The sequence below is a fragment of the Mycteria americana genome, chromosome 1, assembly GCF_035582795.1.
Source record: "Mycteria americana isolate JAX WOST 10 ecotype Jacksonville Zoo and Gardens chromosome 1, USCA_MyAme_1.0, whole genome shotgun sequence".
NCBI lineage: Eukaryota > Metazoa > Chordata > Aves > Ciconiiformes > Ciconiidae > Mycteria > Mycteria americana.
In genome coordinates, this window is record NC_134365.1 from 53238522 (window position 1) to 53256912 (window position 18391).

Consider the following 18391-nt stretch of genomic DNA (forward strand, 5'->3'; position numbering starts at 1 on the left):
AAAATGGGATTGCAAATCAAAATTTAATTTAGAAATAGTTCTTTTGTAATGATTTCATGTAATCTGTAAAACCACAAACATCAGTTAATAGAAAGCCATTAACAGAAAAATATAGAAGATTAATGAAATAATGGATCTAGATAAAAGAAGAGCTGTAATTTCCTCTTTGCTGAAATTAAGGCCCAAATAGATTCAGGCAATATGAATCTCCAGTTTCAAAGAGTACAAAAGCTCAGATTCTAACCAAGCAGAAGTACAGAGTGGAATTTTTAAGCCTAAAATCTTCCACCATACTGCTCAAAATAGACTAGATCCTTGGTGGACTCGGTTTAGCACAACTGGAGACAAAAATGTTGTGCTTCTTTCTGGATCATTTTGCAGTATTGCCACTTAGTCACATGTCAAAATATAAATATTTAAATATTAGAGACACTTACATAGTCACGTACATGCATAAAAGGCATTGTTTAAAATCTAAATCTGTCCCACCAGCATGAAGCTTAGAGCTGCTTGTGAGTCACAGTACTAGAAAACATGCTCTGAGTTTGAAGTATGTAGGAAAAAAACACCTCTTGCCCTCCAAAAAAATAGCAAAAGTTCTATTTTGTAACTTTTAAAACACCTTTGGGGTTGAGAGCACGTATTATGAAGTTAAAATAAAAAGAGATATCTGAATGATAGTTAGGGAAATAGTTTAATACAGGAACAACAACTCAGCTTTAACAAGGGCAGTTTCAGAGTGCAACCCCGCGCAGCACAGAAGAACGCGCCGCAGCTCCCCCCAGAGACCCTCCGGAGCCCCCTCTTCCCCCGGGACAGCCCTACCTGCGCTCGGCCCGGGGCACCGAAAGTGACCGACTGCCCCCTCCCCTCCAGGGCACTTCCACACCCCCTCCGCCCCCGGGGCTCCCAGGAAACTCCCCCAGCCCAGGAGCCCCCCGCCCGCCCTCGCAGCACGCCTGCGGGACACCACCCGCTCCCGACGACACCTTTTCTGCCGCGGCCCCGTCGCTCCAGCGGCCGCCCGCGGCGCCACCGACCTCCCGCACTTCGGGCCGCCTTTCTCCCTCCCTCGGCAGCTCGGCACCCCCTCCAGCCGCTGCCACGCTCGCTCCGCCGAGCTACCCTCCGTACCCTCAGCTGCAAGGCGGGGAGGGCCGTTACCACGTTTACCCGCCCCGCAGCCCCACCTCTGGCCCGGGCCGGTGCCTCGCCCGTTGCAGCCGTTGGCAGCCACCACCGCTCCCTCAGCCTGCGGCGCGCCACGTCAGGCGCGCTCCCGCCGCCGCCGCTCCGCCGAGGCAGTCGAGCCTCCGCGGCTCTGCGCCGGCGCGGAAGCGCTGGGCTTTGTTCCGCGCGGGGCAGGCGGGGGCCGGGCTGCTGCCGGCCGCCGGGGAGGGCAGCGGGCCGGCGCGGCCCGGCCCTTCTCCCGCCCCCGGGCCCGGAAGGAGGAAGTGCTCGCGGTGCGCTGCTTCCCCGGTGTGGGGTAGCGGCTTCTCCTCAGGGCGAGGCGAGAACTTGTTGCCGGCGGCTCCTGACGGCGCCGCGCTGCCCGCCAGGTGAGCGGCCGTGGCGGAGACGGGGGCAGGGGCAGGGGACGAGGAAGGGCCGTGCCCGGGCGGTTTCGCCGCGGCGCCCCTGAGGCTGACTCCAGCCCACGGCTCCGGAGCCCGCCGCAGCGGAGGCGGCTTGCACCCCCCGCCTCGGGGGGAAAGTTGCGGAGGGGGACGGGCAGAGGACCCCGGCCCGGCGGGGTGAGGGTCGGCGGCGGGCGGCTGGTCTGAGCGCTCCGCTTTCTGTTTCGTTCTGCCTGTGGCTGGTAACGGCGGCTCCGGTGAGGCGTGTCTGGGTGTGAGGTAACCCCTTGTTTTGTGTGTTTGTGGCTTGCGTTTGTGGCGTGCTTTCTTTTTGTAGTTGCTTTACCTGTATTATTATTATTATTATTATTATTATTATTATTATTATTATTATTATTAACGTGGACGTTTTTGGACTGGGAGTAGCGGAGGGCTTTCATGTCCTCTTCCGAAGCGGTGCGGTGGGGTGAAGGTAGGGTGGAAGACTTTCCTAACCACACAATTTTCAGTGAAAATAGGAAATTCTGTCAGTACGGCGGAAGAGGCATTCCATCGCGGGCTTATCCAAAGGCAGCTGTTCTGCATCTACCCGGCTCCTGAAGGAGGGAGTGAAGGAAAAGGTGAACACTTCTGCAGGCAGCTGCAGAGTTGCTCTGCAGAGAAGCCTACGGAGCCTTCGGTTGTTGCGCAGGAGTGTGATCGGAGAGATCATTTTGATTCTTAGGGACTCTCAGGGGCAGCTGATCAGTACTGAAAAACCTTTACATGGTGGACAATAGTTTTCACCTTATATTGTCTTCAGGCAATTTTTTTTTTAATGACATAGAGGAAGAACGCAAATTTATAGTTGTGTATCAGATACTGACAAAGGAAAGTATAGCTCAGTCATTGGCTGTGTTGGGTGCTCCATCTTCCATTGTGTGTCGAGATCCAAGTGTACTTGTATGGAGTCCTGGAGTTGGAGACAAAGTTGAGTTTATTTCGTGGGATTTGGTACACAGGGAGTTTATTTTCTGTTGCAATTCTGTCCAGTGCTGTCAGCCATGAGACCAATCCTCTTTCTCATCCTGTTGTCCCAATCACATGATCCAAGGATTTAAAAAATTTGAGGGGTGTAGCGGGAGGGGAGAAGACTTTTCACAGGGACATTTAGCAAGTTCCTGGTGTATGAGAAGCTTGCACAGACTGTGATTCTTTAGTTCTGCAAGTGTTCATAAGCATAAATTCATAGGAATGTGGAAAAGGACTCAGATTTTTTTTCCCCTCCACAAATTAGCAGTACATATCTGCTTTTTTAATGAAAACTTCCATTCATTTAGTGAGCATAAGAGTTTTACTATGAGTCTAATTAGTTGTTAAAGACTGAAATTCTTTTTATACCTGCTTTATATGCCTCCAAGTGGAGCAATCAGAGAAATACTGTAGTCAGATTAATTGTAATAATGCTCAGCTAGATGATTTTATTAAACATAATAGCACATGGCATCTAAATAATATTTCAAGAATACTATTCATATTCACAGTAGCTTGTGAACTATTACAACTTAACTATTAATATGCCTTTTTTTACTCTGTTGAAAAGGAATGATACTAGATTTTCCCAGTGTTTTCTTGATGATACTGGACTGTCCAGCCAAGCTGAACTAGTGGGTCATAAACAGTGTAATTAAATTCATATAACAATAGTATGAAAGTCTCTTTGTCAAGACAGAAAGTGAAAAACCCTACATTTTTTAGCTTTCTGCAGTTTGTAGTATAAGCTTGCCTGAAACTTCACTGTATTTTCCACTAATGCAGCTGCTCTGCTACTTTTTCTGACTTTAAAACCAAAATTCATAAGCTATTTTAAAACTCTTTTCCTTGTACTTATAAGTTATGTTCTGATTCTGCCTTGACTTTTTTTTTTAAACGCTGAAGAAATATGGATGTGAAGAGTAGAAATTGTTTACTTACCAATCGCCAAGCGTTGGAAAAAGACATCAAGACCTCTTATATTATGGATCATATGATTTCTGATGAAGTGCTGACATTACAGGAGGAGGAGAAAGTGAAACAACAGGTAGAACTGTCTTTTACTGTTTTTTATTTTCCTAGTCTGCTCACGTTTTATCGTTCTTTTTAAAAATAATACTTCCTGTCTATATCATTCCTGGATTTAGCAAATTCTTAGGCATATGCCTAGCATGCAGTTTTTATCACATTTCATAAGGTTGAGTTAAGGCCTTGGTCAAGTTGAAGGCTATTTCACAGTTGAAGGCTATAAACACAGTCTATAATTGACAGAGTGATAGATTAGATGATTTCTAAGGTCTCTCAGTTTTTTATAACATCTCTTTTAATGTTTTTCTAGAATACACAGAAGGAGCGAGCAGCTACGCTAATAAACATTATTCTTACAAAAGATAATAATTCATATAGATCCTTTTATAATGCACTGCTTCATGAAGGGTACAGAGATCTTGCTGCTCTTCTTCAGGATGGCATCCCTGCCTTCTCCTCTGGTAATGGAAAGAGTTCAATGGATGGAATGACTTCATACGGTCAGTATAACTACAGCAGTCCCTGTGCTTGAAAGTAAAGACAAGTTGTGTTGTTTATTCCTTACTAAGTGACTATCTATAATACCCCTTTCCAATGAAAAAGGAGTAGTTGGCACATTCACTTGTTTTGGTAGCGGTGTAGTCAGTATTTCTTTATTTCCTGTATTTAATATGGCAGGAGAGTTACAACAGTTATGACTTTTGTAGGTCATCTTGAAAATGTTCATATTTAGTAATGTTTATTTTAAAAGATGGGAAACCTGAAGCTCTCTCGGATTTCTCTAAATTGTAACATTTTTGTTGTACGTGAAAAAGACTCTTATTTGTATGTGTTAAAGAAGTTGAATCTAACATAAAAAGTTGTAGCCTCCAAAATTCGGACATTTCTCTTTAAGAGTACTCTGTAATCTCTCAGCCTACATTCCAATAGTTGATCTAGTTATTAGGTTGCTTAATTCTCCCCACCAGATCTTTTAGTTACCCTACATAAGTTCCTAACTTCTACCTACATTGTCATCAGTATCATCTTTGATTGACATGAAATAAGTTGGTAGTTTCTAATGGGAAGAACCTTCTAACTGCACATGACTAAATGCTGTATTTACTGTCACTCTACATTTTAAGAGATGTCATAGACACGTGGAATTTTGATTACTTGAGTAAGATTTCCCAAAGCTTATCAATATAATATGGCACTGCATATGGCCACTTTGTGGCCAGCAGCAAACAGATAAAGTGCACATTTCCTTTCCTGCTATGCTTTACCTGCTTTATTGCAAGTCATGCTATCTGAGCTCAAATTAAAGGAAGTCTTGCTTGGACCACAGTGCTGTGCTGTTAAATACAAAGTAAAAGCCTTACACAACATGCTTTCTTTTCCGCTGCATCCATTGGGGCAGTAAATTCTGGCTGAGAAAGTGACTTGACAGTTGGGCGTTGTAATATTGAGCTCTTCTGTTTGTTTGCCACAGTTTCTACTGGAGCTGTTAATTCTCTTTTCAATTCTAGGGATTGATGTAACTAGCTTGCAGAAAATGTAGTTATTAATTGGGACACTATTTTAGGTGGGAAGCTAGTTACCTGTTAAGTAATTTATTTCCAAAAAGCAATATTTTTTTGCTATTTAGTGTTGTAAGTCCAGTAGTTTTTGGAGCATTTGTATGGGACACAAGTTTGGGGGGGGAGGAGCCCACTAGTTATTTGGGCTGGGGAGTTGTTTGGTTTGGTTTGAAGAGGCATCACATTTATAAATTACTTCTTATTTTCACGTTTCTTGTTTTTAACTTTAGTTAAGACAATTCTCTGCGAAGGAGGTGTACCACAGAGACCAGTTGTGTTTGTCACTCGACCAAAACTGGTAGATGCTATTAAACAGAAACTCTGCTGCTTGGGAGGTGATCCAGGCTGGGTTACAGTTTATGGAATGGCAGGTTGTGGGAAGACTGTTTTAACAGCAGAAGCTTTAAGGGATCATCAGCTCTTGGAAGGTACTTTTAGAAAAATGTCTATATTTATATAAAAATTACTACAGGTATACGCGTGTTGGACATATATGGCAAAGTATCTTATGTCATCTTGAAAGTAATTTAGGATTTAGGTTTCTAAATTCCTTAGGTGTTTTTGAAATATTTGCTTGCAACCTACAGCTTTCATAACCATTAAGTGCTCTAGGAGCACTAAATATTTTACTAATTTATGGGAAAAGATTCTGAATAGCTTTTCACTTTGGAGTCTGCTTTGTTTTGTGAGAGTAGATACATCCTTAATTAACTTGAAATTGTTATTTCTGTTAGTTCAAAATAACCATATTTAGTTTATATTCCTTTTGGGCATTTGTTGTTAAGTCCTCAGACTCTTCCCCTTGGTACGTCAGTTTAAAAAACCTTGCTCTAACTTTTGCATATGTTTTAATAATGGAAGGTGTTTGTGGAGTGATTACTCTAGTATCACTTTAGCTTAAAGCAGATCATAAATAAAACCATTTAATGATCATCATCCCCCCCCCCCCCCCCCCCCCCATAGGACACTGGGAGACGAAAGTGGGGCTCAGGTACTAGAAAACATGAGGTAGGGATACAAGCTACAGCATCTTCTGCTGCAGCTGACTCTTCTAGATGCCGTCTTGTACACTGTTTTGGGATAATTTTCACATCTCAGACTCTGAACTCCTGCAGTAGTAGAGAGTGAAAAATGTACATGCTAAGTCAGACTAGCAGGAAGATGGATGCAGAAGGGGTTGTTGAGGGACAGGCAGGAAGGCATGTAGAGGGGAGGGATGACAGCATCAGTGGCAGTGTGAATTCTCTGTGGTAACTTGCCCTACAGAGCCTGTTCCTTTAAAAATAAAAAATAGTGGTCTTGTAGAACCATCCTTCTGTGTTAATGGTAGAGTTGCAAGGTTGGCTTGCAATAGACTTTACAGTTTTATATTTTAATTGAAATTGAGTTATTGATTGCTATTGTAAGCTACTATTAAATATTTCTGATTTTAAAGGTACAACATAATTAATATTGCTTTTCTTGTTAGATTACTTTCCAGGAGGAGTTCACTGGATCTCTGTTGGAAAACAGGACAAAGCAGGGCTCCTGATAAAACTTCAGAATCTCTGTAGTAGATTAGAAAATGACTCTACTCTTTCACAAAGGCCACCACTTAACATTGAGGAGGCTAAAGATCGTCTTCGTTTGCTGATGCTACGCAAATATCCCAGGTGATGTCAGTAAAATGAAACACTGTTCTTTTAACTGATAAAACTTTGCAGAGTAACTTTGGTCTAAGGCGTCTGTGTTGTGGTTACGTGTTTCGGGGGGGGGGGGGGGGGGGGGCTGTTGCCTTTTTTTTTTTTTTTTTTTTTTTTAAAAAAAAAACAACTTCCTAACTCTTCCACTTTTTGCTTTCCCTTTTTCTGTTTTAGTGTAGATAATTGGGAAGTGTTATTCAAGGTTAAGCTAACAATACTTCTAGAATTTTAATTCTTGTGTAGTGGTTCCTGTTAAAATTTTCTAAATTACTGACTTGCATGTGATAAAAGAATAAATAAGTTCAGATAAGTGTACAAAAGCTGAAGGGTATATAGTTGCTAGAGGCAGGTGTATAATATAGATAGTATAACTCTGTCCCTGTTTAAATTTTTTTTTTAATGGAGTAACTTAAGGGACACATTGTAGGCTTGTCCTGGATATGAGTATAATTAGTAGGCTAATAAGGCTTCTGTTAACAAAATATGTTAACCAGCTGTGCAGAAGTCACATTCACTTGAAAAATTATTAGTTGTTGAATAGTGAAGGTTGGGAATGAACAGTTGGAAATAAGAATTGCTCTAACTTTCAGTGTTCTCATTGCGTACGTAGAATGCTTCACTGATGTGTGAGGATCATACAGCAGTAAAAGGATATGTATCGCTGCAGAAAATTTTTCCTTTCTGGAACAGCTGATGTCTTTTTAAAGTGTTTGGTCTAGAGTTATCAAAGTGAAAGCAGGTTTTCATGATATGATCAATTATTGCCAAGAAACCAATTGCTTTCAAACTTCAGGAAAAGTGACTTGATTTAATCAAGCAGTGTTTCAGTCACTGCATGGCTTTTTTTCATCTTTGAGCAATAGTTTTTGTTATTTGTTGAGGATTTCATTACTCTGGGAAAATCTGTACTAAACTAAACAAGCCTGCAACTGAGTGAGATATCTCAGGAATAATACTCCAACCTTGTGATCTTTATAGACGACACAGAGTAGAAGAATACTGGCATTTTTGTACAGGGGAAAAAAAAAATCTTTCTTGCAAATAAAAGATTTGAAAAACACTGTCTGGCCCTCCACAAGAAATCTTTCTTTTTTTGTGGAAGTCTTATATGAAAAGCGCAAACAAGACACTTTCAACTGAAAGTGCAGGTTTCCCTGAAATATGTTAAGTGTTTGTCTCCATTGACACAATTCTTGTTATATTTTGTTCATTAACAAACAAAACAAACTCTTCAATACAGAAGAATTTGGATGTTTCATTCATGCACAGCCTTAAAGTCTATTCTGAGTAGAAGGGAGAACTGTGCACTATTTCCCCATGGCTTCATGAACTGTTCTAGAATTGGGCAGCTACTGTATAGCCAAGTAACATGACAGCCTAACATGGTTAATATACTGTGCTATGCTATGTTGTTTGTAGTGTACAAATGAATCATTTAAGAGATACTTACTGTGTTTTGGGAAAAGAGCACCTGTATGCTGAGGAAACTAAGGGGAAAAGAGAAAATGCCAGCTTTGGAAACAGTTAGGCACTTGATTTTATTTGAAGGCATTTCAATGCCAGCTGTGGCAGTGTCTTCCTTATAGACTGCCAGATATCTCGTGAAGGATGCTGTTGACCTGGCAATTTTCATTAATCTGTTTCAAGATAAAGTAACAGATGTTAGATAGGCGTATTGCAGAGAATGACTGCACCTCAAGGAAAACAGACAAGAATTGATTACAAAACTTTTCTAGTCTGACTGCTCTTCACCATTTTGAAACGACATTAATGTGATCACACTGTTTATCATAGTCCTGTTTATCCTTTCCTTTGTCGTCCTCTGTCCTAAACACTTTGAGCATATTGCCAAAATTGACTCTAAAGGTAGGAACTTTGTACCTTTGAAAATTCTGTAAGTTGAAGAAAATTGACAGTTGGATAAAGAAGAGAAATCCAAGTAGGTGCCTTCAGTGGTGAAAAGGAGTATACAGAATGAATTGAAGGAAAATATTTTGTTGTCTTGCTAATTGGCCAGCTTGGATACGTGAGCTGGGAACAGGCTACAGCCTGTGCTGCATCCTGCCCAGTTAGGTATATGTGAGAACATTGTAAGAACAAAGTGAAAGTCTCGCTGATGATGGGTTATCTAGGAAATCATAGTGGGCACGGGAAGACGTAGAGAGGAATGTACTGGAGAGGGAGGTTCATATGGTGCAAGTGTATTGGAAACCAAGCTTCACTAGTTCTGCGGCTTGTGGAGCTTGCTCTGCACTGGAATTCTCTTTGGTAACAAAAAGTCATTTCAGCTATTTCTGGATTCAGATAGTCAACCCAGATTCAGATACATTTCTTGGGAATAAGGTATTAGTCAAAGGATTCAAACTGTGAATCCAGTATATTTCTTGAGATTAAAGTATTAGTCAAATGAAAACTTTCAGAGCAAAATAGCATTATGTATTTTGTTGGATTGTGGTTGAAGAAATTGAAGCTATGATATTCTTTAATGTAAGAAATCTAAGATTTAAATCTCCTGTGATTGTTGTCACAGTTTTGGGGGTTTTGGGTTTTGTTTTTTTTTTGTTTGGGGTTTTTTTTGTTGTTGGTTGGTTGTTGTTTTTTTGGGGTTTTTTTTGTTTTGTTTTTTTTTTAATAATCCTGATTAGGATTTAAGATTTGTTGGTGTGGTTGGGGAAGAAAGTCACTGGTACCAAAAGACTGGGAGGATTTTGAAGTTCTCAGCTTAATTAAAAATATAAAATCAACCTGTAATTCATGCTGCCCAACATATTTTCAAGTGTGAAATTACCACATAATTAGTCATTTATGGCTAGAATAGTATTCTTGTAAACCCTCTGATTTATCAAAAGAGTGTTAATAGAGTAGTTGTGTAAAAATGAAATATGGGTATCCAATACTTATATGCAACTTTGAAAATGTGGTATAATGTGTATGCACTTGTTTATGAAGGGTAAAATCCTTATTTATAGGCATTGATGGCATAAGCCTCATTTAGCTGAAGAAAAATGCAGGAGTCATGGCATGCTTCAGTGGGAATTGGACGATTTAACCGATGATTAGTGTAGCTGAAAACTCCATCCCTTTAAAAAAAAAAAGGCAGAAAATGTAAGCAATTTACAGGATTGGGTTTCAATAACTTTTTTTCCTCCACAAAACACACAGAATGCAAACAACTGGTATTTCTTTTCATAAATTTACTTGCCAACCAATCTTTTTGACTCCTTGCTCCCTTGGAACCAACCTTTTAAAAACAGTTTTCAGTAACTTCTTTGTCAGATATAGGCAGGTGTAGGGAAGTCTACTATACATTATTCCGGTGAGATTCCATGTAGTAACCTACAAACATGACTAGCCATAGGATTTGAATATGTAGTCACTATAAAATGTTGTTTATGTAAAAAGAACCTCATCATCCAAGACAATTCCTTCACAAGAGGATTAGTCTCATATAGCTTTCTGAAGATACAAGAACAAAACTGAAATCTCTCAAGTCAAAAGGAAACTGAAATGGTTTCTCCCACAAAGCTTATCACTAGCCTCTGTCAAGCAGAGTTGTTATCTAGTCCTGTACAACTTTTTTCTTCATTTATGGTATCTGATGACATGAAAAACAGAGTAAAGATTTGTTTTTCCTAGCATCTACTGATGGAAATATTTGTCAAAACTTTATTGTTTATGCTGCAATTGTAGTTATTGCTATAAAGCAATAAATGGTAAAAATTTTTTTTTTTTTAGATACTTGCGTTCAGCTTTCTTGCACAGTGTTTAATGCCCTCTTGAGATATTTTGCACATTAATATAAACAATTATGCAGTGATACATTGTAAATTCTGAAAATGTTCTTTCATTATTAAAATGAAATACTGTATTTTAGTACTAATAGTTGATCTGAAATCTGCAATATTTCTTCTTGCACTAGATCTCTTTTGGTCCTGGATGACATTTGGGATTCCTGGGTATTAAAAGCATTTGATAGTCAATGTCAGGTTCTTATCACCAGCAGGGACAGGAGTGTAACAGATGCTGTGGCTGGTAAGGAAGAGTTTCCTCCTGCACTGTAGATTGTGTGTGTATATGTATGCAGTTTGTTCTTGTGAACTTTTAAAAGAATCTGATAGAATCTGTCTATTAACTCGTGCACAAGTGGCAAAGTTTTCATTCTTCTCTGTAAGACTTTATGCTCTTTGTGAAATAGATGTTATATGTTATCCTGAAAGTTGAATGTCTACATTGAAAAGTGCAATGATTCTCAATAGGATAAATTAACCTGTGTGACACTGCTGGTGTTAGACTGATTATCTCTACGCTATTAAGCAGTCACTGCTACGACATGCCCATAATGCATTTGTAATTATTAGATTATAGTCTAATTTTTTTGTCTAATGCAAACTTGATTCTGATAAGTAGAATTTATACTCTTCTTCGTACTAAGCATATAAAGTACTATGCATAAAATCATAAGCCAGGTCCTTTGCTCCTGAATTTACTTGGAAAACACTCTCCATTTCCATAGGATTTTTTACGTTCTTTTAATTTTTTTCTGTGTTTCTATGTCTAGGCAATAAATATGAGGTTCACGTGGAAAGTGGACTAGCACATGAGAAAGGACTGGAGATTTTATCCCTATTCGTGAATATGAAAATATCAGAACTGCCAGAACAAGCTAACTGCCTTGTAAGGGAATGCAAAGGTATACTTGCCGCCCTTTAACATACCATTTACCACTAAATGTATTTTTTTTTTTTCTTCTAGGTTTTGACCTAGAAAGAGGAGGGAATGTTCTTTAATATTGTATACCTTAAATAAAACACAAGTGTTTGTTAAATGCTTTTTGTTTTTTCTTAGACTAAATAGAAGTGTCTCATGTTGATTTTTTGAGTAGTTTTCTTCAGTGTATCTTCCTTCCGCCCCCCTATTACACTTAAATTTGATAAGTTTGCAGATGTCTACATGGATGACATGTTTTGTTTGTCTGTTCTCCACACCTCAAGATTTTGATCAATGTATTGGGAAAATTACCTGATTTATTCAACCACTTGACTAAACTATTGGATTGTGTTCCTTAAAAACCTCTAAGATTTAAATTAATCTTTTCCTTCAGGTTCTCCTCTTGTGATATCCTTGATAGGTGCGTTATTACGAGACTTCCCTAGTCGTTGGGAATACTATCTCAAACAGCTGCAGAATAAGCAGTTTAAAAGAATAAGAAAATCTTCTTCTTATGATTATGAAGCCCTTGATGAAGCAATGTCCATAAGTGTTGAGCAACTGAATGACAACTATAAAGACTACTATAAAGACCTCTCTATCCTTCCAAAAGATGTTAAAGTACCTACCAAGGTAATAACAGCAATGGAGAAATCTCATTGTTTTTAGTGAGATACAAACAATAACTTTAAAGAAGTCATAAAATTTATAGTTGGTGTGTATAACTTATGTTGTATGTAACTTAATAGTAATTGCTAGATTTTGTAGGTCAGGTCCATTATTGTGTCATGACTGTTATTGTCAGTAGTGAAACTAAAAAATTGTAACTGAATAAATGTATTCATAAGGTGAGTTTAATGTGTGTTCCGTATATAGTTCTTTAGTTAGATTGTAATTGAGCTCTCTGAAGGCTTAGAAACTGTTATGTGAAATTTGTCTCCTTTAAGAAAAAGATATGACCACAATAAATCAGCATAAATAGACAAAAGATGGGATAACTTGTGTTATCTGTCCTATAGTTTGGTACAGAAGAATTGGTAACTTACTGAATTTATTACCATTTCTAACCTGTCTGTATTTGTTAGCATGTGTTTTGTTGTCAGTTAATTGATAGCCTTTTATGATATTCATACAAGTCATATTACCCCTTACTTCTGATTATTCTCTGTCTTAATGTGCTTTTTTAGGTTCTCTGTATTCTTTGGGATATGGAAACTGAAGAAGTTGAAGATATACTACAGGAATTTGTTAACAAATCTCTATTGTTCTGTGATCGTAATGGGAAGTCATTCCATTATTATTTACATGATCTTCAACTTGACTTTCTTACAGAGAAGAATCGCAACCAGATTCAGGTGGGGTATTGACTAAGCTACTTTTAACTTTACTCTCCAAAGCTGGGCATTCTTCAGAAAATGCTCCTCTGTTAAATAGTATCCAGAGTAGCCTCATAGAATAGGTCCACAATGCAGTTAAACTTAATGCTAACTAATCAAAAAAATTTATTTTCAACCATTTATTTGAAATCATGGAGTGATTTCGTGATGGTTCCATTTGGAGCCAAGAAACTAAACTGAGAAAAGACTCTATATCCATTATTTCTCTGTCAAAGACATTTCCAGCAGGAGATGGAATGTTCCACTGATGATTCCAAAGGCATCAAGACCCTACCAGAATAAGAAGTTTCTTCTTTAATACAGAGAAGTGCTTTTTACTCCTTTTTTTCAATTTAAGGCAATACTTTCAGGGAGAAGACCTGTAAGTTGGGCCCAATAAATTTATCAGTTCTGAAGGACTGGGCAGAAAGAGTAGATACAAAGAAAAGGCAAGTTTTTAGACTTGCTTTAGATCTACATATGTGAGGGTGTTTTTCTGTTGGCTACCCATATTTAATATGAAGAGTGATTTGACAGCTGTTCTCAACCTAAGAAGGAAGGTTAACAGCTTGCTTTTCTGTATTTTAATATCCAGAGAATGTTTCTGGAGTTTTAAGCAATAAATTAGGTTAAGTGTACAGTTTTAGAAGGTAAGCTTTTCTTATTTCATTTGTTGACACATAACTATTGAGAAATAATAATAATATTATTATTCCTCAATATGATACACAATGTAATATTAATAATAATTATAATTCATCAATACTGAAACCAGTCCATACCTTGGTATAGTATTAACTGAAAGTGTGTTTTGATTCATGATGCAGGAGCTACATAAAAATGTAGTAAATCAGTACAAGAAGTACTACAAACTTAATACGCCTGTTCCATCTCAAGAGGATTGCATGTACTGGTATAACTTTCTAGCGTATCACATGGCTGGTGCCAACATGCAGAAGGTGAGTTCTGACTGGTGTCCTCTGTTTCCCTTCTCGACCCACCCTTACCCCTGCCGTTCCCCCGAGGCTTTTTCCCGTTTGAATGTCTCTTCTCCCAGGCTTTTGTGCAGATAGGTAAACACTCAACATAGAGTCCTTTAGGGACTCCACTGATAATCACTGTCTATTATGAAAACTACTTTATTGCTACCCTTTGTGTCCTGTCTTTTCAACCAGTTTTTGAGAACATTTCTTATTTTGTATCATAATAGCTTTGATTTTCTGTTCCTTTTGAAGAAGCTTTTATAAGAAATCTTCTCTAAACTTCTTTGAAAACCCAGGCTCACTTTAGTGTATGGTAATACAAGTAAATTGGTTTCTTCAGAGAGTTCGATTGGATTAGTTACTTTTTTCTACAGAAGTCTTCTTAGTTTTTTCCTCTTATGTCATACTGATTTACGGGTAAAAGTTCATTCTCTGCGTTACCAGATTTCAACAGCCATAAAAAAGGTAGCAAGAGTTAGATGGACAAACCTCTCATTCCCAGGATTGCTTTGGTGCCTTTAAAAAATTGCTGTCATTTTTGCCACCTACAGTTCTTTGGGTACTGAGCTAGTATAAAACGCAAATCATGCAGCAAGATTAATACCTCAGTAGTTTCACTTGAATGTCTTTAGAATTCTTGCCTTGAATAACATTTGGTCCTGGTTGCTAATTGCTTTATTTCACACGTACTCAAACCTTTTCAGTTGAACCTCTTCTGAGATGGTTCATCTGACTCATCATATCAAATACAGTTTGTGTACTTATAGGAACCTTCATAATTAATGTGGGCTACAAATCTAGTTTTTTTGGATCATACTTATTTCATTATCTCAGTCTCTTTAAATTCAATGTATTGGAAAAATGTTTTTATTATTAGCCTTTCTACATTTTGTAGAATTAGCTTCTGAGAGTTCTTTAGCCTGTCTCATTATGACTGTATGCTTCCCAGAGTTTACACTCTTTATATTACTTATTTCTCATTATTTAGACATGATTTCTGTTTGTTGGAAGGCTAATAAAGATGGTAGGTATTATTTTTCTTTGTTTAACTATGATAATCTTTTAATCCTTATGGTATTTACTGATTTTAAATTGGAATATGCTTTGAGCCTGTGCAGTGTTGTCTCTAAGCAGTTTTTCTGATCCTAGCAAGTATGTTATTTTAACAAGAAGGGCTTTTTTAAGTATGTTAATAACAAGAGGAGGTCTAAAGAAAACATTGGACCAGTACTTGTTGAAGGTGGCCATCTGACTAATAGGGATGAAGAAAAAGTGGAGGCATTCAATGCTTTTTTTTTTTGCCTCAGTCTTTAATAATGCTGACAGACCTTGGGCTGCCCGGTCCCCTGACTCGGAGGACCATGAGTGTGGGAACAGTGACTTTCCATTTGTGGACACTGAAATTGTAAGGGACTTGGTGGAGCTTGATGGGATTCATCCCAGAGTACTGAAGGAGCTACTGGATGTTATGGCAGGACCCTCTCGATCATCTACCAAAGGTCTTGGGAGTCTGGGGAGGTCCCTGCTGACTGGAAGCTAGCCAATGTTATTCCAATTTACAAGAAGGGCGTGAGGGAAGACCCAGGGAACTACAGACCTGTTAGTCTAACCTCAGTTCCTGGAAAAATCATGAAGAAGGTTATACTGGGTACTATTGAAAGGCATTTAAAGAATAATGCAATCATCAGGCACAGTCAGCATGGGTTCACAAAAGGAAAGTCCTGTTTAACTAATTTGATATCCTTCTATGATAAGGTCACCCACCTAGTGGGTGAAGGGAAGGTGGTGGATGTATTTTTTCTGGACTTTTGTCTGGACTTACTCTAGTAAGGCTTTTGATACTGTCTCTCACAGCATCCTTCTGGACAAGTTGTCCAACTGTGAGATGAGCAGGTGCATGGTGCACTGGGTGAAGAACTGGCTGAATGGCAGGGCTCAAAGGGTTGTAGCAAATGGGGCTACATCTGGCTGGCAACCAGTCACCAGCGGTGTTCCTCAGGGTTCAATTCTGGGGCCAGTTCTGTTCAATATATTTATCAATGACCTGGATGCAGGAGTTGAATGCACCATTAGCAAGTTTGCTGATGATGCCAAACTGGGAGGTGCTGTCAACTCTTGAGGGACAAGAGGCCTTGCAGAGGGATCTAGATTGGAGCGTTGGGCAATGATTAATGGGATGAAATTTAACAAGTCCAAATGCCAGATTCTGCACCTAGGACAGAGTAATGCTGGGCACAAGTAGAAGTTGGGAGAGGAGTGGCTAGAGAGCAGTCCTGCAGAAAGGGATCTGGGGTTGCTGGTCGACAGCAGGCTCCATACAAGTCAGCAGTGTGCCCTGGCAGCCAGGAGGGCAAACCGCATCCTGGGCTGCATCAAACACAGCATAACCAGCCGGTCAAAAGAGGCAATTATCCCGCTGTATTCATCATTGGTGCGGCCTCACCTTGAGTACTGTGTGCAGTTCTGGACCCCACAATTTAAGAAGGATGGTCAGGTCTTTGAATGCGTCCAGAGGAGGGCAACAAAGCTGGTGAAAGGGCTGGAAGGAATGTCCTATGAGGAGCAGCTAAGGACTTTGGGCTTGTCTAGTTTGGAGAAAAGGAGGCTGAGGGGCGACCTCATTGCTCTCTACAGCTTCCTGAGGAGGGGAAGTGGAGAGGGAGGTGCTGATCTCTTTTCCCTGGTATCCAGTGATAGGACTTGTGGGAATGGTTCAAAACTGCACCAGGGGAGGTTCAGACTTGACATTAGGAAGCATTTCTTTACCGAGAGGGTGGTCAAACATTGGAACGGCTTCCTAGTGACATGGTCAATGCCCCAAGCCTGTCAGTGTTTGAGGCATTTGGACAATGCCCTTAATAACATGCTTTAACTTTTGGTCAGCCCTGAAGGGGTCAGGCAGATGGACTAGATGATCATTGTAGGTCCATTCCAACTGAAATAGTGTATTCTATTCTAATAATTCTATTTTCAGTTTCTGATTGCCTTTTAAGTAGCTTTCTCATTTTTAAGTTAAATGCAACTATAGCAGATTTTTTGCTTTCATTCAAATTCAGCATCTGTTAGAAAGAACAACAGATCACTATTAGCAGAGGGATCTTTGCCAGACTGGACTAGAAGCAGCTTTTTCAGAGTTGTATCTTAAACCAGGTCTTGTGTGCTACAAAAGTCAAGATTTGCTTTGTACCCCCATCCCTTCTCTGACTATCTGTATCAAAGAGCAGTCCTTTGCATTAAAACAACAAGCTTAGCCTTCTATACCCAGAATTTTCATACCTGATCAAGGAAAATGAAGGAAACAGGAAATTGCCTAAGTTTTTAATTGGAGACAATTGTACCGAAGCATATTAAATACCTGATGTATTTCCTGTGTTTTTCTTTTTCCCCTTAAGTAGATTCTGTTGTGGAACTCATGCTCCGAACTTAAATTTGTATTTCTTGTAGGAACTCCATGATCTTATGTTTTCTCTAGATTGGATTAAAGCTAAAACAGAATTGGTAGGGCCTGCTCATCTGATTCATGAATATGTAGAATATAGTTCAATCCTGGATCAAAAGGTATGATACTAAAAGGTAAATGATCAGTCTGTTCCAAATATATTTTTCCATGTTTAATTGCATTTTGTTGGATGTATGTATATATGAGAGATATATAGAAAGCTTAAAAAACTGAAACATAAAAACAGTACTAAGTTAAACTTTAACTTGGAGAAGAGAAAAATGAAGAAAAATTAGTTTTCAGTTTTAGTCTTAGTTGTAACTTGAGTGTGTGCCCAAGTAATTGACCATGGAACTCAATTAACTAAGGTGAACAGCAGTAACTAATGGTGAGTACATATGGTACTTTGCTTTTGAGAAGGAGTAGAATTTTGTTGGCCGCTTGGAATAGTCTTTCTGATATTTCACACTGACTTCTTATTGAGTAAATCACTGTTGCCAATATCCTTTATTTGAAAAATAAGGATGCTATGCTTTCCTGAATAGGATAATAAAATATTTCAGTCTATCATATGTACTTGCTAATAGAACTAAATAGAAAAATAGAACTAAAAGCTTCTGTAAGACTATTAGCTGTATAGAAAACTAAAAAAGCAAAGGGCGCTTAGGAAATAAATCCACTTTCTACATTATCAAATATTATCTGCTCTGTACATAGAATAGCACAGTACGTGAGAACTTCCAGGAATTTCTGTCTTTAAATGGGCACCTTCTTGGACGGCAACCATTTCCTGACATTATACAGCTGGGTCTTTGCCAACCAGAGACATCAGAGGTGTATCAACAAGCCAAGCTACATGCTCAAAGAGAAACAGGAGCATTTTATTTGGAATGGATGTAAGTAGCTGTAGTCCACCTGGTGATAATGCTGATCCCTTGATCCAAGAAATAATTTAATGTACAACCAAATACAATGTATGTTTAATATAAGGACTTTTTAAAGAACTGTGTTTTTTCTCGGGAAAGAAA

General features: G+C 39.0%; 1 protein-coding gene across 5 annotated transcripts in view; it reads left to right on the forward strand.

Moving 5' to 3' along the window:
* Positions 1 to 1411: 1411 nt before the first annotated feature.
* APAF1 (apoptotic peptidase activating factor 1) overlaps positions 1412 to 18391 on the forward strand; it is a 38983-nt gene continuing 22003 nt past the window's right edge. For 2 of the 5 annotated variants that reach the window (XM_075497648.1, XM_075497667.1), the window contains exons 1-12: positions 1412 to 1559; positions 3495 to 3636; positions 3928 to 4117; positions 5407 to 5604; positions 6645 to 6828; positions 10778 to 10890; positions 11417 to 11548; positions 11960 to 12198; positions 12753 to 12920; positions 13769 to 13900; positions 17369 to 17482; positions 18081 to 18259. In XM_075497648.1, coding sequence (XP_075353763.1) covers positions 3499 to 3636; positions 3928 to 4117; positions 5407 to 5604; positions 6645 to 6828; positions 10778 to 10890; positions 11417 to 11548; positions 11960 to 12198; positions 12753 to 12920; positions 13769 to 13900; positions 17369 to 17482; positions 18081 to 18259 — 1787 coding nt within the window. In that variant the 5' untranslated portion in view covers positions 1412 to 1559; positions 3495 to 3498. Of the gene's footprint in view, positions 1857 to 3494; positions 3637 to 3927; positions 4118 to 5406; positions 5605 to 6644; positions 6829 to 10777; positions 10891 to 11416; positions 11549 to 11959; positions 12199 to 12752; positions 12921 to 13768; positions 13901 to 14912; positions 14932 to 17368; positions 17483 to 18080; positions 18260 to 18391 lie in introns of those variants that run through there. The other 3 variants (XM_075497657.1, XM_075497640.1, XM_075497678.1) reach the window with 3 other exon arrangements.